Source organism: Pholcus phalangioides, unplaced genomic scaffold (assembly GCF_987345545.1).
Source record: "Pholcus phalangioides strain wild (caught in Gottingen) unplaced genomic scaffold, Ppha-v1.0 ptg000031l_1, whole genome shotgun sequence".
NCBI classification, from domain to species: domain Eukaryota; kingdom Metazoa; phylum Arthropoda; class Arachnida; order Araneae; family Pholcidae; genus Pholcus; species Pholcus phalangioides.
The window spans coordinates 8,500,530-8,519,697 of NW_028301621.1; the positions used below are offsets into that span (position 1 = coordinate 8,500,530).

General features: G+C 37.2%; 1 protein-coding gene across 1 annotated transcript; it reads right to left on the reverse strand.

The window, feature by feature from the left end:
* Nucleotides 1-3,114: 3,114 nt before the first annotated feature.
* On the reverse strand, nucleotides 3,115-18,848 carry LOC149067086 (pancreas transcription factor 1 subunit alpha-like). The gene is made up of 3 exons (XM_089252989.1): nucleotides 18,620-18,848; nucleotides 15,542-16,007; nucleotides 3,115-5,162 (listed from the first exon to the last, which is right to left on the reverse strand). Exons 2-3 carry the CDS (start codon nucleotides 15,942-15,944, stop codon nucleotides 5,005-5,007), a joined length of 561 nt encoding a protein of 186 aa, XP_089109115.1. The 5' UTR covers nucleotides 15,945-16,007; nucleotides 18,620-18,848; the 3' UTR covers nucleotides 3,115-5,004.
* Between the last annotated feature and the right edge of the window lie 320 nt (nucleotides 18,849-19,168).

Genomic DNA, 19,168 nt, shown 5'->3' on the forward strand with positions numbered 1-19,168 from the left:
AAGTCCTTTACCCACTGACCTACTGAGTGCTGGGGCAACCACCAATAGATGGTGCCTTCATTTTCAACCCATCTCTATTGGTTGGAAATTGCCATATGGCAATATATGACCGGAGTTGGTGTGAAATAAATTAATCTTATTAGCTCCTATGTGCACAAAGTGATGGTGGCATGGAAAAAATGGTCATGTGTAGTTAGTGATAGGTCATTCATAACCTTTTGAATGATTATATTTGTACCTTTTTGCAAATATAATAATTTTAATACTAATATTGCAAGGGTGCACATGAGTGCAGTATTTATTGATCCATTAGTGAGCTGTCAGTTAATGTTCGTATTCTTCTTGGTGAGTGTTTATATTGTCTTAGAAAATTAGATCTCCCTGGGGTGGAAAATCTGCTACAAGCTCCGGCTGTTTGCTACAAAACTGCCGAAACTCTTCAATTCTGCATCATCTTGCGATAAAAACAAAATTTTCCCTTAAGAAACTTTGAAGTTGGTTTACAATAGAAGCAGACTTTTCTGTAACATCATTTGTTCTCCCTGCAATTTTGTTTCTTTGGGCCACAAATGGAAATTAGCTTGAGCCCCCCCCCCTCCACCCCCCCCCCCCAGGTTTCCAACAATGTATAAAATTGTCAAACTATGCAAATTGCCACTAATCCGCAGAACAACAGAAAAAACTTTCGATTGCTGTTTCCAGCTATTTTTTTTTTTTTTTTTAAAGTTGGCCTCTTTGATTTATATGTGTTCCTTATGTTAATTATTTTTTAAATTGCACCAATTTCCCTGACTGGCTGTACTTGATGAAACATTGTGTATCCTTTAACACTTTAACAGAATGGAAAAGTTTGCGAAACAACGTATTATCGCACTGGAAAAATAGCAATGACGAATTCGTCTTCACCATCAAAAGTTGTGACACAAAAGCTGTTTGTAAATTTAGGGTGTCTACAATCATGGAAAAGTGACAAAATCCCGGAAAAGTAATAAAATGAGAAAAAGGTCACAAAATAAATGAAAAATAGGGAGCGAAAATAGATGTACTCGGATTGAATTTTTTGTGAAAATAGAACCATTCTATTAAATTTCTAATAGTTTAATCATTGTTCTGTAGTTTTTATTTCTATAGTTTAGGATAAAAATAATTTAAGTCTATAGTTTTAATCACTATTAAATTTCTTAGAATTTCTAATAAATATTCTAAGAATGACCTAGCAACAGAAGTTATCTCAATGTATGTTGTATCAAACTGAGTTAATAATCAAGAGCGAACTCAAAAAGAAACACTATGGGCAAATTCTAGTAAAAGAAGCAAGAACAAACAATTAAAAATGCTTGAAACTGAAGAAAACAGAAGCCCAACTTAGACTTCATCAGTGGCAAAAACAAAAAAAAATTATTGCTTTTCTAATGAGGCTTTCAAGTCTCTCCTGCAGTGTTTTTTTTTAAATTAGTGATTACCAAGTCTATAAGGTAAATATCTAAAAACACTCATTTTCAAATTATTTTTGAAATCTGAAATACCATGTGTTAAAAGCCTCTCATTTGTTGATATTGTAGAGAATATAAAAATATAAATATTAAGAAGTCTCTCAAAATTTTTTTGAATTAAAAATAAATAAATAATTAAATTATTTCTTCCAGAGGAATTCTCTATGTATTTTGTACCCCTTGGGCAGGGGCGCCCCCTTTTCTTGAGCAAAGATAACACTATTTTTTAAAGTAAAAAGTAATCCTCTATACGCTACTGCATATATGTATATAAAAACTATGTATTTTATTTACTGCCAAAATTTTTAAAGTGCTACAAAACTGATGAATGCTGCTGCAAAAATAATTTTTCCTGCTACAAAAATCAAATTTTCATTTTCCATCCCTGAATCCCCCCACCACATGAGTAGAATCGTTTCCTGAAAGCGAGGAAACATTCACCAGAAAATCATCATTGGTATTCATGGAAAGAGTTGAAAGAGATGAATGAAAGTTGAATGTTGTTAATGAAGAATAAAGCAGCGACTATCATAGTTAGTGGCTAATGATTTTGTGCATTCAGTTGTGGAGAAAATTTGAGAGATCAGTCTGTGCACTATATGTTTTCATTTGCTGAAATTTTTCGAGGTGTCACTGTCAGTTCTTTATGAAATTGTAGCAGAGCAAATTATTTATTGAAAACTGTGTGTATAGGCCTACTTGGTGTCAAAGTTGCCTTTAAGAAATTTTTGTCACACGGATTTGTCTTAAAAGGAAATAGAAGTGAGTTCACTGATTTGGTATCAGCAATGTATAGGTGCTTTGCAAACGCCTGCCAGAAAGGAGGGCTGCATTGTTGGCGGGGTGACCATGAATTGAAGATGCATTGACAATGTAATTCATTTTAATGCATTATGATTAGATGTTGCAGTGAAGCAAACAAAAATAAGTGATTTTTTTATGCAAATTATCAAAAAGATGAATGAATGATACTCATTTTTTATTTACCATATTTTTTTTTCGTCTCCTCCATTTTGAACTTTCCATTTTACGAACTAATTATCAAGTCTGTACAAGTTTGTAAAAATGAATGAATACTGTGTGTTTTAATTTATGTTAATATTATGTATGTTTTTTACTGCATAAAAGTTTTTTTAAAAAATAAGTTTTTTGTTCTACTGAAAGCCCAAAAGAATTTTACAGATGTTTCTCACTGAAGCTTACTTATCCAATGGTAATACTTCTGTTTTCCCAGGAAAAGAAGGGAAGTAAATTTGCAAATTTTCTTCATTCTAATGTTGGGTTTACACTGCCACACTTTATTTGAATCTGATCTATGCAAAACCAGTTTTGGAGGTGGTTACCCAAAATCAACCATTGAAATATCACACATTGTGCTAGCCACACCCCAAAATCTGTTTTTTTGTTCTTAAAAGCTGCAATTCACTGTGGGTGTGGATCCAGCTTTATGAAATTTGTCTTTTTGATGCAACTTTAGCAGGTAAACATTTTCATTCTGAGAAAAACATGCTTAATCGAAAAAACATTTATAGGATAGGGAGGACATGAATGCAAGGTTGTGTAAGCCTGGGTGTTACAGTAAAAGTCTTATATTATCATAAATGAAAATATGTTCTGATGATATGATTATTTAGTTTAACCTTTATTTACAAAAAAGATATTTTTATTCACACATATATATTAATTATGTACATTTCTTTTGACTAGAATACCACTCATCCTAGCCGCTGTTAAGTGAATGTAGCTACATCCATAATAGTATCACAAACTATACATATACCTTTTATAGAAGTACACATTTACACTTAGAAACATTAGAAAAAAAGACAAGCTGTACATGATAACGAACTCAATTATTATTTTTTAATCTAGCAGGAATCTCTCAATATTATTGCAAGTTGTTTATCATTCCTATTTCATGTGTGATGGTATATTTGAATGTCATCAATGTTTCTATGAGTTACTTTTTCTCTCTCTTAACGAAAGATCGCATTGCTACGAGTTCTCAGCACTACCATCCTCTGAATGCTATGCTGTGAGCTGATGATATCCATGCTTACCTGTTCTGTGCTTGAAATGGATTTATTGTTAAACTATTCTGAGAAGCTGTTAACGTTGACTAGAGCACAGAGAGAAGCCTCTGGTGATAAAAGTTTGAGAGAATCACTGGCTAAAACCGTAGTCTGAAATCGGTATAGTTAACAGACAAAATTAACATTCAAATTTTGAATCAGTTTCATTCAGTGAAGATCAAAATTTAAATATTATTGCTGAAAGTTACAACTCTTTCTTTCAGCATGATTTTTATGCACAATGAATCAAATCAAAGTTAATGTTTATTGCACTTTTCACTGGGTATATTGAACTTGCTGTTGAAAGTTGCTGAGATTTCAGCACTTTTATTCTGTTCTCTGAACAGTTACTAGTTTTGAGCAAAGAAAAATTAATAAAATTATATGCTGTTGAATCTTTAATAAATTGGAAGAAAATGGGTCTGTAGTCACTGTGAATGTCAAAAACCTCTCTTAATAGAGACAACAGTCCCGAAAATTTAAAAAATAACAGCCCGCTAATCACAGGCAATGCATTGTCCACACACCCCACAACCCAATCATAAAACCATCCGGTGTAATGCTGGTCCCATATAGGGGTAGTAATGCTAATCACAGGTAAATCTATTTTGTCTGATGATCATAAATTAAGATGGACTCGGAGCCAGATTTTGAATCCTGTGAACTACGCAGCCGCAGAAGGCACCCACTTAGGGGGGCAATTTTTTAGGGCGCCAAATGAAGGGTAAGGGCAATTTTTTATTACCAAATTACTATTTCCTACACTTAAAAAGTCCAGAACCGGCTCTGGATAGATTGGAAGGTCAGAAGGGGGGGGGGGGCACGATGATTATGACATATACATTCATATATAATTAGGTCACCCTCACATCTTTGATGTTGCTTGTTCCAAGTGGGAATGTTATAAATGGGATCCACTGTAGTAAGTATCTGATTTAGTTTCGATTGCACTGCTTATAGCCCTGACCAAATAATTTCTTTTGATATTAAATAATTAGGTGTGTGTTGTACTGTATTAGGAAGAATCCCATTACTAATTTAAAAATCTCAGTCAGACCTAGGTAACATCCTCCCTAAGTATAAAATTATTTCATAAGCAGTTTGATTTAATAATGAATGAGCTTAATTTGCTAATTACTGTTGTAGGGACATTAAAAACCGACATTTTGTGATAGACATTATACAGATGTCTGACCATACAAAAAAAAGCACAAATTTACATGTTTCAAATGCATATGTTAAAACAATTAAAACTTTACATATTTACATGTGCTCTTTTTGTAAAAGTTCCTGTGTTTATAAAAAAAAATTAAATCTTGCATAGTAGTTCCTCTCTCTTGTCTTTCATGAAGCAGCATTTCGAAAGCATGAAAGAGGAGTCTCATGAATGAAGAGAGTTTGCACATCAATTTACATGTAACTATCATTATCTGGGCTTATTATGGACCTAATGATGATGAATTCTCAGATTTATGCCTTCGTGGATCCTCTGGCGTCCAGACCTTGGCTACCATCACATTTCCATTCTGCATGCCTCGCTTCTCGCTAGACCAGGAAAGGGAGTGACCTGCTAGTGGTACGTAACCAGCTGGTGCTCCTGAAATGCACACATTTAATTAGTTTATTTTATTGGTGTGTTACATAGGTATGTTGGTTACTGAATGAGGAATCGAATAGATATTTTTTTAATAGTCATCTTTTTCAATTTCTCACATTATATAATATTAGTGTGAAATATTGCTCAGTGGTGATTGTAATTTCCATGCACTGCATCACTGTTTCTAGGGGTGGAACATATTGTCACCTTATAATGAAAACCTTGTACATCAAAAATTTCAAACTTTACAGGAAGAGCAAAAAATGAATGGGAACATCCCATTGAATAATACATAAAAGGGGTTAATTTTTTTTTCTCTATAGTGAGCAGATCATTGCCGATTTTTCCCCCTCCAAAAGCTCTAATAGGTGACGTATGTTCTCAATTTAAAACTGTCAAAAAACCATTAAAAAAATTATGTAACGAGGTTTTCATTATAAGGTGACGATATGAGGGGGTTAAAGTCAGAGTGGTGTAAGTCAATTAATCCTCATTTCGAGGAAAAAGATGGTTCTACTGGAATTGTTTTCACAGAGTCCCACATTAAAAATTTCGTGATTTCGCAATCGTGAGCAAGGCAACCTGCTACTGGCAGAAATTTTTTATTTCGTTGGGTGTTTGGCGTGTAACTGGCCGTTAGAAAAATGACACACAAAAATTCAAAACGTTACAACTCCTTTAATATTCATCCGATCCTAAAACGAAAAACATTTTTCTATATTAGTTTTTCACAAGGAATTCCGTGTGTAATTATTGGGCGGTCGATATAGTTATCACCCTATATATCAGCGGTTCTCCTTTTTTGACTCGTGGAGCCCTTTCTGGTCTATAGTTTCAGTGGTGGAGCCACGTAGGCCTATTTTAATTTATTCAAAGTTATTGATTTGTTTTTATTATTTAACATTTCTAATTATTTTTATTTTCAAATTTACTGTTTTTTTTTTCTTTTATTTTCCTCGAGTGAAGCACTGGTTGAGAGCCGCTGCTATATAGTATTCATTGTTAGCTTTTTCTTTCGTGATATATGCTTTTACATTGGATTGCTGTATTTTGATTAATTTTGACATCCATATTGTTGCTGGGCATTTTGCCTGTTGTGGCCTGTGTTTGTATTTATGTAATGTTATAAAGGGGATGTTTGAGGTGCTCCAACCCTTGGGCATCGCCGCTGTGGTGGTCGAGTGGTGATAGTGAAGGACTCGCATCGCGAGAACCCGGGTTCGAACCCCACCGTCACCGCAGTGGTGGTCGGCTGAAGTTAGTTATCTGTGGTTCCCAACTTTTCGAGGCGCAAATGCGGGGTCGATCTCCCCTATAAAAAGTCTCGCCCCAGAGAGCAACAGGCCTACAATGATACAATTATTCAATCTTCACACTTCAGTCATAGTTAGAGAAAATGATGGCAGAACTGAACATAATTATTCAACCATTACACTTCACTCAGAAAAATTGATGGCAGATGGAAGCACTACACACAACAAGCATTACACCAAAACAAACTTCACCGACTACGCATACACACACATTCCAACACGTACCAATTCGTTAGAAGTTCCGCAGAGGAATATGGACGAGGTGCATGTATGGTTTTGTAGTAGTCGTTGGGCATCAAACCAATGCAACTCACTTCTTCTGGGTATAACCATAGTAAATTGCCTCATCAGACTTAAGTTTCGGTCATTCTGAAAAGTGTTTTCAAGAGTGTTTTTACAATCTGTGGTCCGTGGACCCTCGGGGTCCGTGAGGGCCAGGGCCGTAGCGTGCCTTCTCGGGGTTCCGGGGCAGGCATTTTCTTGGGGGCTTTAAAAAGGAAAACATTTTTAAAAATAAGTGTACATTTTTTGTGGGGCTTCATTTGGCTCGGGGCCCGGGCAGGACCTCGATTGCTCCATCCTATTTACGGCCCTAGTGAGTACTTTGTAAGGGGTCCACGAGATCATTTTCATTTGCGAACATTGCATGAATGACAAGTGAAACTGTAATTTATTCAATTCTTTATGAAATGCAAATTATAAAAACAATACATTTTGAATTTTATGGGAGGGGGGTGTTGAAAATTGACCTTCTGGCCCTAACGTATTTATGTCGTCCAGGCCGCAACTAGAGATCGGCCATCCCCCACAACTTTAAAATTCAATAATTTTATAACGGTGTTCTTTGTTTCCACCTAAAACCGCCGCTGAAGTTGCGGTAGTTTTAGGCAGCAGCAACTGATGTTGTCAAAGTAGGCTTTTTTTTTACTGTACTGGTATCTGTCTTCCAAATTTTGAAGAAAAAATGGCAAATCTCTGAATTTTCATGTTGTGTAAGTATCGTGTTGAAGGTCTGTCTGCTCTCTACTTAGAGACTTTGTAGAATGGGAGACCAGATCGTATTCGCGCTTTGAAGTAGGAAAACCGCAGAAACCAACTTCAGCTGAAGTTCAACAAACTTCACCAAACCGTCAACGGAGTCCTCGCGGTGAGAGGAAAGCACGATTCTCGCACGACTTCATAGCTACTTCCGTACTTTTTGCTGAGGAAGTGACCTTGAGAGCGAGGGACTAGGTCAGTGAGCGAAAAAAGAAAAGATAATGTGCAATCATGTGAGTGACCTAGAGTGTAAACATGACCAAAAAAGTGCCCTAAAAAAGTGTCTACGCAAGTGAGTGGATCAAAAGAGTGAGTTACCCAGAAAGCGAGGTACGAAAAGAGTGACCTAGAGAGTCTGAAAGCACGCGGGCGAGCGACCAAAATCAAAAGAGTGGCTTTGATTTTTTCTCGTTGAATTTAAACCTATAAACGTAGTATGTAATTATTTACAGTGAAACCTCGGTATAACAATATTCTTCTAACCAAGAAAAAATATTGTTTTAGAGAGGTTATCGTTATATCGAGAGGTAGCATATTATCATCAGGCGCTGTCAACTTTATGCTATTTTTGGCACCTCTTCTGAATTGGCTTCAAACATATCGCTTAGTTTTTAGGTCATTGCACAGCCAGAGCTGTTCAAAGTACAGTGGAGATAAATATATTTTTTAATATCAATGTAATAAAATATTCATATTTTAATATTTATTACTTACAGTGGAGTTATATCACATACAGATATTTTGAAAATTGTTTATATCGCGGAAAATCAAGTTTTTCGTGAAGATATTCAACAGTATTTTGTTTTATAGAATATTTAAAAAAAAGTGGTCGGCTGAAGTTGGTTTTCTGTGGTTCCCAACTTCAAGGCGCAAATGCGAGCCGATCTCCCCGTTAAAAAGTCTCGCCACAGAGAGCAACAGTCCTACAACGATAAATCGTTCAATCATAACACTTCACGCATAGTTAGAAAAACTGGGGACAGCACTACACATAACAAGCATTACACAGAAACAAACTTTACGTCAGGTTGCACTACACGTACACGCACATTCCCGCATGTACCGATTCGTTGGGGGTTCATTGGGGGGTTTCGCGGGGGGGGGGGTGCATGTGTGGTGTAGCAGTAGTAGGTAGGGCCTCCAAAAAATGTCTCGGGGATCCATGATGTTCTTAAGTCAGCCACCTCGTTGGGCAATTTGCCTGTTGTGGCGTTGTATTTGTATTAGGGTATTTGTATAAAAAGCAAAAAACTCAAATCTGAAAACGCATTCAAAGATTTCATTATCAGACTAACAGCTTTAAATTCGAATTATTTAATTGACAATAACTTCGCCTCTAGTTATTGTAGATATGAAAATGAAAGTGTTAGATTCTCTAGAAAAACTGCACTTTCAAATGAACACAAAAAAAATTTCAAAAATGCTCGTAAAATTCGTCATTTGAAGGCAGATGATCGCACATGGGGGCTCCTGCGCCCCCCCCCCCAGGCGAATTTTTTTTTTAAAATGTAAAAAACAAAAAAAATTAAAATTTCGAAAGAAAATACCTTTATATGTTATTATAATCGATTTATGTTAATTTCAACGCTATTTGAAGGGTAAGAACACAAAATTTCTCTTTAAGAAATTCATTGCGACCCACCCTTTAAGACACGTGGTAAACCCTTGACCCGCGGACCAAATGTGGCCCTGAAGGTTATCTGATGTGGCTTGCCCCCTCAAATCCTATTTTTGAAAATGAACTAAGCGGCACATTTTTACAGATCGATTAAATGACCCGTGGCACAATTCCAGAGCATTTAAGTGGCCCGTGGCGCATTCAAAGATCACTTAAGTAACCCGCGACACAGTTCCAGAACACTTAAACGATCTGTGGCACATTTAGAGATCCCTTGTGTGACAATTTTAGAGCACTTAAGCGTCTCCCCCCCCCCCTCCCCGCGGTTCTACATCGCTCAACTTACCCGCGGAACATTCCCAGATTATTTAAGTGATTAAGTTCACTTATAAGCGACCCGGAAACATTTCCTGAGCACTTGAAGGATCCGTGAAATATTTAGAGATCGCTGAAGTGGCTCTGTAAGGGATTTATCTTTAGGGAGAATGTTAGTTCAGGTGCCCACAAACTAGCGAAAAATATTTCTCGTTTTTGGCGCACCGAGTAAGATGCCATTAAGAACATTTCATATTTTCATAAAGGGGTGGTTGATGACGTAAGCATCATCCAAACCCCCCCCCCCTGTCATCAAAAGTCAGCAAATCGGAAACACCCCTTTCCCCTCCCCCACCGATGCTGACGTAATACTTGAATGATCCCCCTACCCTTGTGGGGGTCATGCCTCTCCCTCACAACTTATCCCAACAGTTTCTAAAAAAAATTATTTACTCTTTCATCTCCGATTCGGTGCCCCTCCAGAGCGGACAGAAATAATTTTCTTTGATTTTTTTTTTGGCCAATGGAACTTTTTCCCCCATTCACCTCGAATTTAGCGCCGTTCTTGAGAAGCGCCCCGAGCGGGCGCAATGGATCGCAAAGCTCTAGAGCCGCCTTTGAAATAAATTTCTTAATAAAAATAACCTCATCGTATATACATCATCTTTACTGGATAAGTGATGACTCCTCAATAAGTGCTATTTGGGATTATGTCAACGCATTATTGAAAACGGTAAAATAATTCTGGAATTTTACACAGTAAGCAATGGTGTGCGGCTTTTTTTCTGAAAAATCAATCTTGTTTCCCCCCCCCCCCCGGACTGAAGCCCTATCAGCCTCCCGCCAGGGTCACCTTTAGGGGCGGCATATGAAGCTTCGCACCCAGGCGGCAGGTAAGCTCGAGTCGCTCCTGCTTGTTGAGTATATACAGCGATGTGCTCCACGCAATATCTGAATCTATCGACAAAAATCTGCCGATAGATCTTGTTGGGACCAATCTCCTGTGATACTCCGTTCAGTTTAGTTCTGTTGCAGTAGTTTTGAATGAATCAGCATGACCTCAAGCTACTGCAGAATCTCTTAATTTTATTTGAGAATGCAAATAGATTGAAATTGGGGGGGGGGGGAATTTCATGTTTAATCATCAGATCAATGTCACCAGAGTAATTAAATAGCGTAGAATACAGTGAAACCTCGCTGCAACGATACTAGATAAAACGATATTATCTTTCAAACATTGTTTGGAATCTCCTATAGTATCATGTTGAACTGCCTGTAGATACAACGATATCTTTTATTACGATAAACTCCTCCATAACGATATTTTTCGAGCAGATTTTGAAACCGCTACTACGATATTTTTTTATATTTCACTCGAAATATCCTTCAATATATTTTTAAACTCGTCATATGTTTTAATTATCCTTAGGACGTCTAATAGTATTGATATTATCTGAATTTATCTTCGCATCAGCCAGTTGCTGAAACCTTCGTATCACCGAAAGTGTTGAAGTTTTCGGTATCGCTACTTTATGTGCACTACACTAAGGTGTATCGCGATAAGCCTCTTTGCAGGGGCGAAGCATCCAACTGAATTTTGTGTATCAACTAATCCAATTTTTTTTTGTGGCCAATAAATACTCAAAAGCACATTTTTTTTTTTGGTGGTACTAAACGTCGATTTAGAAAAGATGCCAACAGCAACTTAAATTTGCTAGCACGTGATCATAATATTGCCTCTCGAAGTAAAGACAATCCCTATACAATGATATTCTTTCTTGGTTCGCAGAAAGTCGTTATATCGAGGATTCACTGTGCAAATAAATACAGTAGAACTTGGTTAATTTGAAATTTGGATAATTCGGACCTTTACGAAGTCCCCCTTGAGTTTTCTATCTAATTTAGTGTTAAAGTTTCTTGTTTAATTCGAACTTTTTCTGAATTTTTGGATAATTCGAGAAGCTAGAGGAAAAAAAATCAATTTGTGTACGAGCAAATTTAGTTGGGAAAAGTTCTACAAGAAGCCAGACTTTGCTTTTCTTGATCAAGTTGCTAAACGACAAATTTTTTCAAACTAATAAAAGTTTGAAAATTCTGTTTTTCTGGACTCTTTTTTTGGTAATTTAATGTCGATTTTAACATTTTTCAGCTGGAGTGCATCGAGACTGTGTACCACTTAATACCGATATTATGGCTTTTCAACCTATAGATCAAGGTATACCATTCAGAATCTTTTTCGTCGTCATTAGGAATATGGAAAGGTATCAGATTGTAACACACGTTAATTAAGGTATATTTCCTTGGTAGCATAGGAATGATGAGCAAAATTTGGGAAACAGTTTCATAATGGATGATCATGAACTGTTTCTGTAAATCAGGCTTTGAGCATGGTCAAGAAATTCTGTAGCGATGGGGATTTTTTCAAAATACACTGGAATAATGTAGCAGCTAAGATCAATTATATATTATTACAAATTATTATAATTTGGGAAACAGTTTCGTAACTGATTATAAAACTTTAATAATAATTATCCCATGTGAATGTCTATTATTATGTGGCGATTTGTAGTAATTTTATAGATCCAGGATAAATAATGTAGATAGAAATTGATAATTCGAACTTTTCACTAGTGACTTTGGACTGCATATTCGGAAAAAATTATAATCTCAAGATACCGAGCTGAAGACATTGTAAATACGGAACTGCCGTATTCACGTAAAACACTTGTGGGGTTTGTAACTGAACGCAGCGATTACCCGTGCTTTTTTTCATTATAAATGTGAATTTGAGGCTCTCCCAAGTTTGAAAACCCATGTACGTTCGCAGGAATGGAAACGTGGCCGCTAGGTGAACCCATCGTGATCGGTTTAGAAACGGAAGATTGAACGGTCTTAACGGCCGAGAAATGTTCATTGTCACTCAGTTTCGCCGACTGTTGTTGTGCATGACCCAGGCTCTGTTCCATGTGGGATATAAGCACATTACCCCTAGGGGTTGGGCCATGGCCCTCACATCCTAGAGCAGAGCCCCCCCCCCCCCCGACCACACTTTCACGCTTCCCTTTATAATGAATTTATAGCGTGAAAAAGCAAAAAAATTGTGAAAATCGTCCCGGGTCCCAGGACTAGAGCGTTGTCAGCCCACACCTCGTGGGGGGCCATGGGTTTGGCCACGCTGGAGAGAAGTTTCGCCGACTGGCATCGGAACAATGAAATTTGCTTTATTATAGAAAAGCATGGGAATGCGATCAAAATCTAATCTTTTTCGAACTATGCTTTTAGAAAAAGAAAAAAAAAATATTTTTCGTCGCGAGATACTAACGTTTTTCTAAACTACTTTTAGGGAAATTAATTTTTGAAGAGAATACCTATTCGGTAGCAATGCGCGTTTCTGAACAATGGTGGAAAATTATGCTTTTATGAAAAAATGGTTTTGAAATAAACTTTTCGGTTGGGACAGTTTAGTTTTAACCTTCAATCGTCTCGTGCATATTTGAATAGGCGTGCACAGCAAATACATGATCAAAAACCCATTAAAACAATTTTATTACCCACTAGCTATAATACCCGGCGCTGCCCGGGTTTTCTTCAATGAGGCTTTTTTGGATCACGTGATATCTCCCTCTCTTTTTCTTGAGGGACATACAAACCGTGTCCAAGTTAACCAATATGGCGACTTCCTGCGCGATTCATGAAATAAACAAATCTAGATTTACACAGAAACGTAAAAATGAATATATATTTTTCTTTTTTTAAGGGGCGCTAGGTATTTCGATCCTCCCCCCCCCCCCGAACTTCAAGTTATCCATCTGTCTGTTCCAGCTTCCAAAAATCCTTCATTAAAGCTGTGGAATTTTTTCGATGCACTTTTCACGGGCTGATAACTAATTTTAAAATATCCTAACCCACATGAATTTATGCAAATAAATATCAAAAGAGACAATATGGAGACATTAATTTTCATACTTGAGCAGATATAAATGAAATCAATGATATTGCTCGAATATCTAACTCAAAAGTATAGGTTTGGCTAATTACTTCATATTTAATCTCCTGGGCTTCGTATATCTCTAAGCGAACTGAATATTTCAAAAATCGAGAATTCAATACAATTTTTAAAATTATTGATGGGGCGGAAAATCCCACTAATTTCCGCATTTCTACAGTAAAATCGACAATTTTACCACTGATTTCTATGAGGATCACCCTTTTCCTGACTCTCAAAGCGATGCTGATGATGATTATGACGTCTATTCAAAAAGCCTCATTACTGAGAGTATATTGAAAATGTGGCAAACCATTATAAAGGCATAAACTATTATACATGTACTAACAGGATTAAAGAAGTGACAAACCGTTGTAAAGACATATACACGTCTGAAACGCATTGCCAGGGAACCACGGTAACCAAAGTAAACGTTCGGAAAGTGATTGTTAAGGCCCAAAAACCATTGTTGCCGGACAGTTTTTTGCCCATTTGGGGCATTTGCCCTGGTCTGACGAAATTTTAAAGTAGCCTATCGTTCAAGTCGGGTCGCATTTGGTATATATGCAAAATTTGGCGACGATCGATCTAAAATTGTAGATTTGTATAGAGAACATACACACACACAGACACACAGAAAATCAATTTTATATATATAGATTATTTACCAAAATTACTACCCATTATGTCATTCCTTTCCGAGTTTTTTGGTACTTCGCAAAGTATATCTTTAGGCAGGGCTGGACAAATCCCATGCGCCAGGTCACCATGGTGACAAAAAATATTGATATTGGCTCCTAAAATTTTCTTTTTGTAGTTACTAAATTGCAGTCTGAGAGCAGCAAAAATGTTTGGGATTTATAGCAGCATTTCTGCCAACACGAAAGAGGGTCACTATGCCGTGAAAAAGTCAAAAGAAGCTTTATTTTGGACCTTTCCCTACGGGTAAAAAAATTTTTGGCACCTAAATTTTTTTTTTTTTTTTTGCGATTTCTTCAGCCTCTTGTCTTTAGGTTTCATTTTAGTACAAAATACAGCTATATACAGGGCCGCAACTAGATATTTTGTCATCCAGGGCAAGCCGGCATTTTGGCGGCCCTTGTGATTTAGAAGAAACAGTTAAAGGGTGAATTCGGCGTCCCCTTCTGGTTCAGCGCGCGGGGCACCAGACCCACCTGCTCCCCTCTAGTTGCGGCCCTGGCTATATAAGTAAAATATACTTTTTTTAAAATCTTGACATAGCTGATTCCCTGTTGGTGTCATTTTTTGAGAATTGCTGAAATTTTGTGTTCAGAAATTTATAAAATCGCACCAAATTGAGAGAATTGGAAATAAAATTCACAAAGTAAAAAATATCCAACATTGCTAAGGCCTAGACACTGTAAAATTTTGATAAAAGATCTTTCACAAAACTTGAAAAAAAAAACAACCAATAAGCGTATCGGTTACATTCGAGCGAATTATGTTTTTGCTTGCTAACTCACTTTTGCAGACCGAAATCCGCTCCCTGGTCTCTTTGCCCTCTAGGTCCCTAGTTTGGTCATTTGGCCTAGACTCTTGCTCTTTGGGCAAGGTGAATTAATGGTTTTATCGCCTGTGAACAATAAAAATTTCGCCACCCTTCTCCTATTCTGATATTCTTGACTACTCATTTCCCAAAACTTGCCGCCTCTTCGAACTTGCCTCCCTGGGCTATAGCCCGCTAAGACCCTTGCAAATACGCCGCTGATTAGCTTAATGCAGTGTCTCACAAAGTATGCGTCGTGGCTCCTAGGAACATCCCAGCGAGTTGGAGATATTGCTTTTTTTTCCTATTTACGCTTCGAAGTAATTCTTTCGCTATTGAAAATATCTACCAAACTATTCTGGGGAGCCGCAGATAAATTATGAATTGGGAAAGGGAGTCGGGTGGTGGGAAAAGTTTGAGAACCACTTTCTTAATGTATTCATTTCGATGTGTAATGTATTTCGTACATTAAAGGACACTATTTTCTGCATGGGTAAGCTGGGCAGGAAATACCCAAGGTTTCCATAATTTCGGGAGTCCCAGTCACCGCGTGAAATTTTTCCGTTGACGTAGTATGTGTTACATAATACGAACGAGACTCACCTCTGTGGCACTGAATGATGACTTTCTTCGGCTGCTCCGCAACCTGACTCTGCAATGGATCTGCGGGATGCCTACCGGAGTTCACAAGTTCGCTCAGGAATCCGATGTAGCCTATGGCTAGCCTCAGCGTATCCACTTTAGAGAGTCTCTTCTCGTAAGGTAGAGTAGGTATGTGGGCTCTCAGCCCCTCGAAGGCGTCGTTAATGGACTGCATCCTTCTCCTCTCGCGCAGGTTCGCCGCCTGTCTCTGTTGGACCTGCTGCTGGGGGCACTTCCTCCGGCGCCTCCTGTGTCGCAGGTTCTCTTGGTCCGAATGCTGGCTCGGGCTCCCGAACGACGGCGGTGAATTGTACGGGGAGTCCAGGTGTAGGAACTGGCGGTTAACCAGGTCCACGTTCTCCATGCGAGGAGCAATGGTTGCCGACGGCGTGGTGAATTTTTCGAGCTCCGCCTTTCAATCGATAATCTTGAAAATGATAATAATAATCAGATTAAAGCAGCAGTATTTCGTGGGAAAATATTATCGACAACATATGTTATAACAACAAAAGAAACATGCAGGTCTTCACACATTGTGTGTGTTTATAGCATTCATGCGAGAAATAGCTCGTGGCTCCTGAGTATTATCCGGTTGCCTCAACATAATTACGCCAAAATTTCCGATATGCCATTACAATTAAACTTGTCGATCCGGGACTCTTCCACACAGTGTTCCTTAACATTGGTCATCTTCAGTAACGGCTTCCAATCGAATGTTTTCTTTCAATAATGACTTTCGACAGAAAGTCTTCAAAAAAAAAGGAGGCTTTTAGGCTACACCAAATTTCTCAAGAACTAAGTGTTTCTTAGTCTATCAATACTTAAAGGACATGATTTCTTTCTTCGGCAATGGTTCTCAAACAATGTTCTTAACTCTACAATGGCGCTTACGGACAGAATTTCTTTCTTCGATAATGCCTCTCAAACAACAGCTCTTTATCTGCACAAGGACCTTAAGAGAAGAATTTCTTCAACAATAACTCTTTACTTATTCTCACAAACCACTTAAAAATAAAAAAAAAGTAATAAAAATTTTCGCTTTCAATATAACAGCATTTAAAAATTTCTTCCTCTATCGAAAGCTTAAGGACAGAACTACAGTCGAATCCCGTTATAACGAACACCAAGAGACCGGAGGAATCACTTCGTTACGACGAAATTTCGTTTGAAGGAATTCCAGGTTACCTAGCATTGTTCCTATGTAAACTTATTTGGGGGATTAGAAAAGTGTTCGTTAAAACGAGATTTTCGCTATAACGGTATTAGTTAAAACGGGATTCGACTGTATTTTCGTCAGCAAATTTCTCACGAACAACATTCCATTCCCCCAACACTGCCTTACAAACAGAATTTACTTACGGATTAACGTCTTACAAAAAAAGTTTCTTTTTGAAAAACTTCTTTTGCCATAAAAAAATTGCTCTTGAAGAATTGTTTTCCCAAATATTAGCTTACAAACAATAGTTCTTTATTAAAAGCTTAAACACAGAATTTTTTATAATGAAAAACTCATTTTCAAACAGTAGTCCTTCAACAGTAACTTGCAAACAGAATTTATTTCTACAATAAGGGCTTTGAAACTTGAACTACCAGACAGATACCCACGTTATTATTGCTTACGGAACCTCTAACGTAAAGGATATCTGTTGGAAAAGTAGCAATACCCTCCCCAGCCCATCAAATTCATCCACCCCACCTGATCAAACATAACACTTTTTCAAATTATATGGGGGGGGGGGGCGGTAAAAAAAAGAAATTGAAATATATATATATAGTAAACATTTGTGGAAGAACAATGCACGTCACAGTCCAAGAGACAATAAGGGGTGGGGGGGGGGGGGTAGGACAGGGCTTTGAAACTTCCTTCTCTAGAATTGTATTCTTTTCTAAAATTGTTGCCTTAGAAACGAGGTGTTTTTTTTCTTTTGGGCTATGGGCTTTTTCTTTTCTTCAAACAGAGCACATCTCTGGTCTAACGCCATACGCAATTTACTACCGACTGAGTTGTGCCAGAAGTGTGAGTACCCAGCAGTCCGAGTGCGTACATAGAGTTGTGTTTGATTTTCAGTGTTGCCATCTATATTTCAGAAGTGAAGTGTAATGGTTGAATATTTGTACCATTTGTGGGCCTGTTGCTCTCTCCGACGAGACTTTTTAACGGGGAGATCGGATCGCATTCGCTCTTCGAAGTTGGGAACCACAGAAAACCAATTTCAGCCGACCACCACTGTGGCGACAGTAGGCCATGGACTGGAGGGTTAAAAGAAAGCTGAAAGGTTAAAAACATTGCTCTAAAACAGCGGTTCTCAAACTTTTTTTGACTCGTGGAGCCCTTTTTGGTATATGTATAATTTCTATGGTGGAGCCCCATAGGCCTAATTTTTATTAATTCATCAAATTTACTGGTTTATTTTTATTATTCAAAAATATTTATTTATTTTTTCTTCAAATTTACTGGTTTTTTATTTTTTCTTCAAATTTACTGGTTTTTTATTTTATCTTCCTCAAGTGGCCACTTGAAACCGCTGCTCTAAAACTTCTTTTTGATAGCAATTTGAACAAAAATTTTGATTAACGCTGCAGATAACAATTTCTTTAAACCACGCTTTTCAATTACGATGCTTCAAGTTATGTCTTTCTGTGCGATGATTTAAACTATTTTTAATAACAGTCTCAACTTCTTTTCTTCCTAATAACAATTATAGTTTGAACAATTTTTTCGAGAAAAAAAATCATTTCGGTAAAATATTAAAAGAAAACAATTATCTTTTTTTTTCACACATAATGTTTCTCTCTCTCTCGGTAATAACTATGTTTTTATGAAAAAAAAAATTTTTTTAAAAACTCCTCAGCAACAATTCTTTCTCCACATCTTTCGTATAAGAATTTTTCTCCCTCGACGATCCATTTAGTGTTAAAAACAAACGCTCTTACCAAATCAGGTTTTTTCTTCAAATAATGGAACCCTTCCATGAATGGGGAAAAAAATTGATTACAGTAAAAATGTATCGCATCAGATGCTACAGCATGAACACTCACCTCAAAAATACGTATCACAAGAATTCAGCATCGATTGAAATCCTCTTATGGCAATAAAAAATTCACGACATTCTAGAAATTTTTCATAAATTTTACGAAATTTTTAAAGTATTCAGAACCAAAGAATTGCTGACCGAATAAGAATTGATTATGTCGAAATAACAACAAAGATAAATACAGATCCGGTCCCCCGATCTTCAACACACGTGCTCTGCGTCCCAAATGAAATATTAAAAAAAATAACAATAAATATTACAGCAATTTCCGAAGTCGATACCGCGCATGCGTCGTATTGGCTCCTCCCACGAACCAATCAATGAGAGGCGACCCTACACAATACAACCAATGGGGAGCTGCTCCGTTCCCTCTTTCTCTTCTACGCGTTTTTGTTAATAAGGTTCAATGCTGTGAAAATGTTTCATGAATGTCTTTACATTCTTAACAGGATACTTGTATTGTTAGAGAGAAAAAAATATTTTTAATTGTTTTGGACGATTCATGCACTTGTCTTCTGTAATTGTAAATTTTTAAATTTTTACTGTATTTGTG

Excerpts from the sequence above, each read along its gene's own strand:
- LOC149067086 (XM_089252989.1), bottom strand. The coding sequence starts at position 15,944 with ATGGAGAACGTGGACCTGGTTAACCGCCAGTTCCTACACCTGGACTCC. Across the intron at positions 5,163-15,541 it reads CATCATTCAGTGCCACAGAG|GAGCACCAGCTGGTTACGTA; the intron begins GTGAGTCTCGTT and ends TGTGCATTTCAG.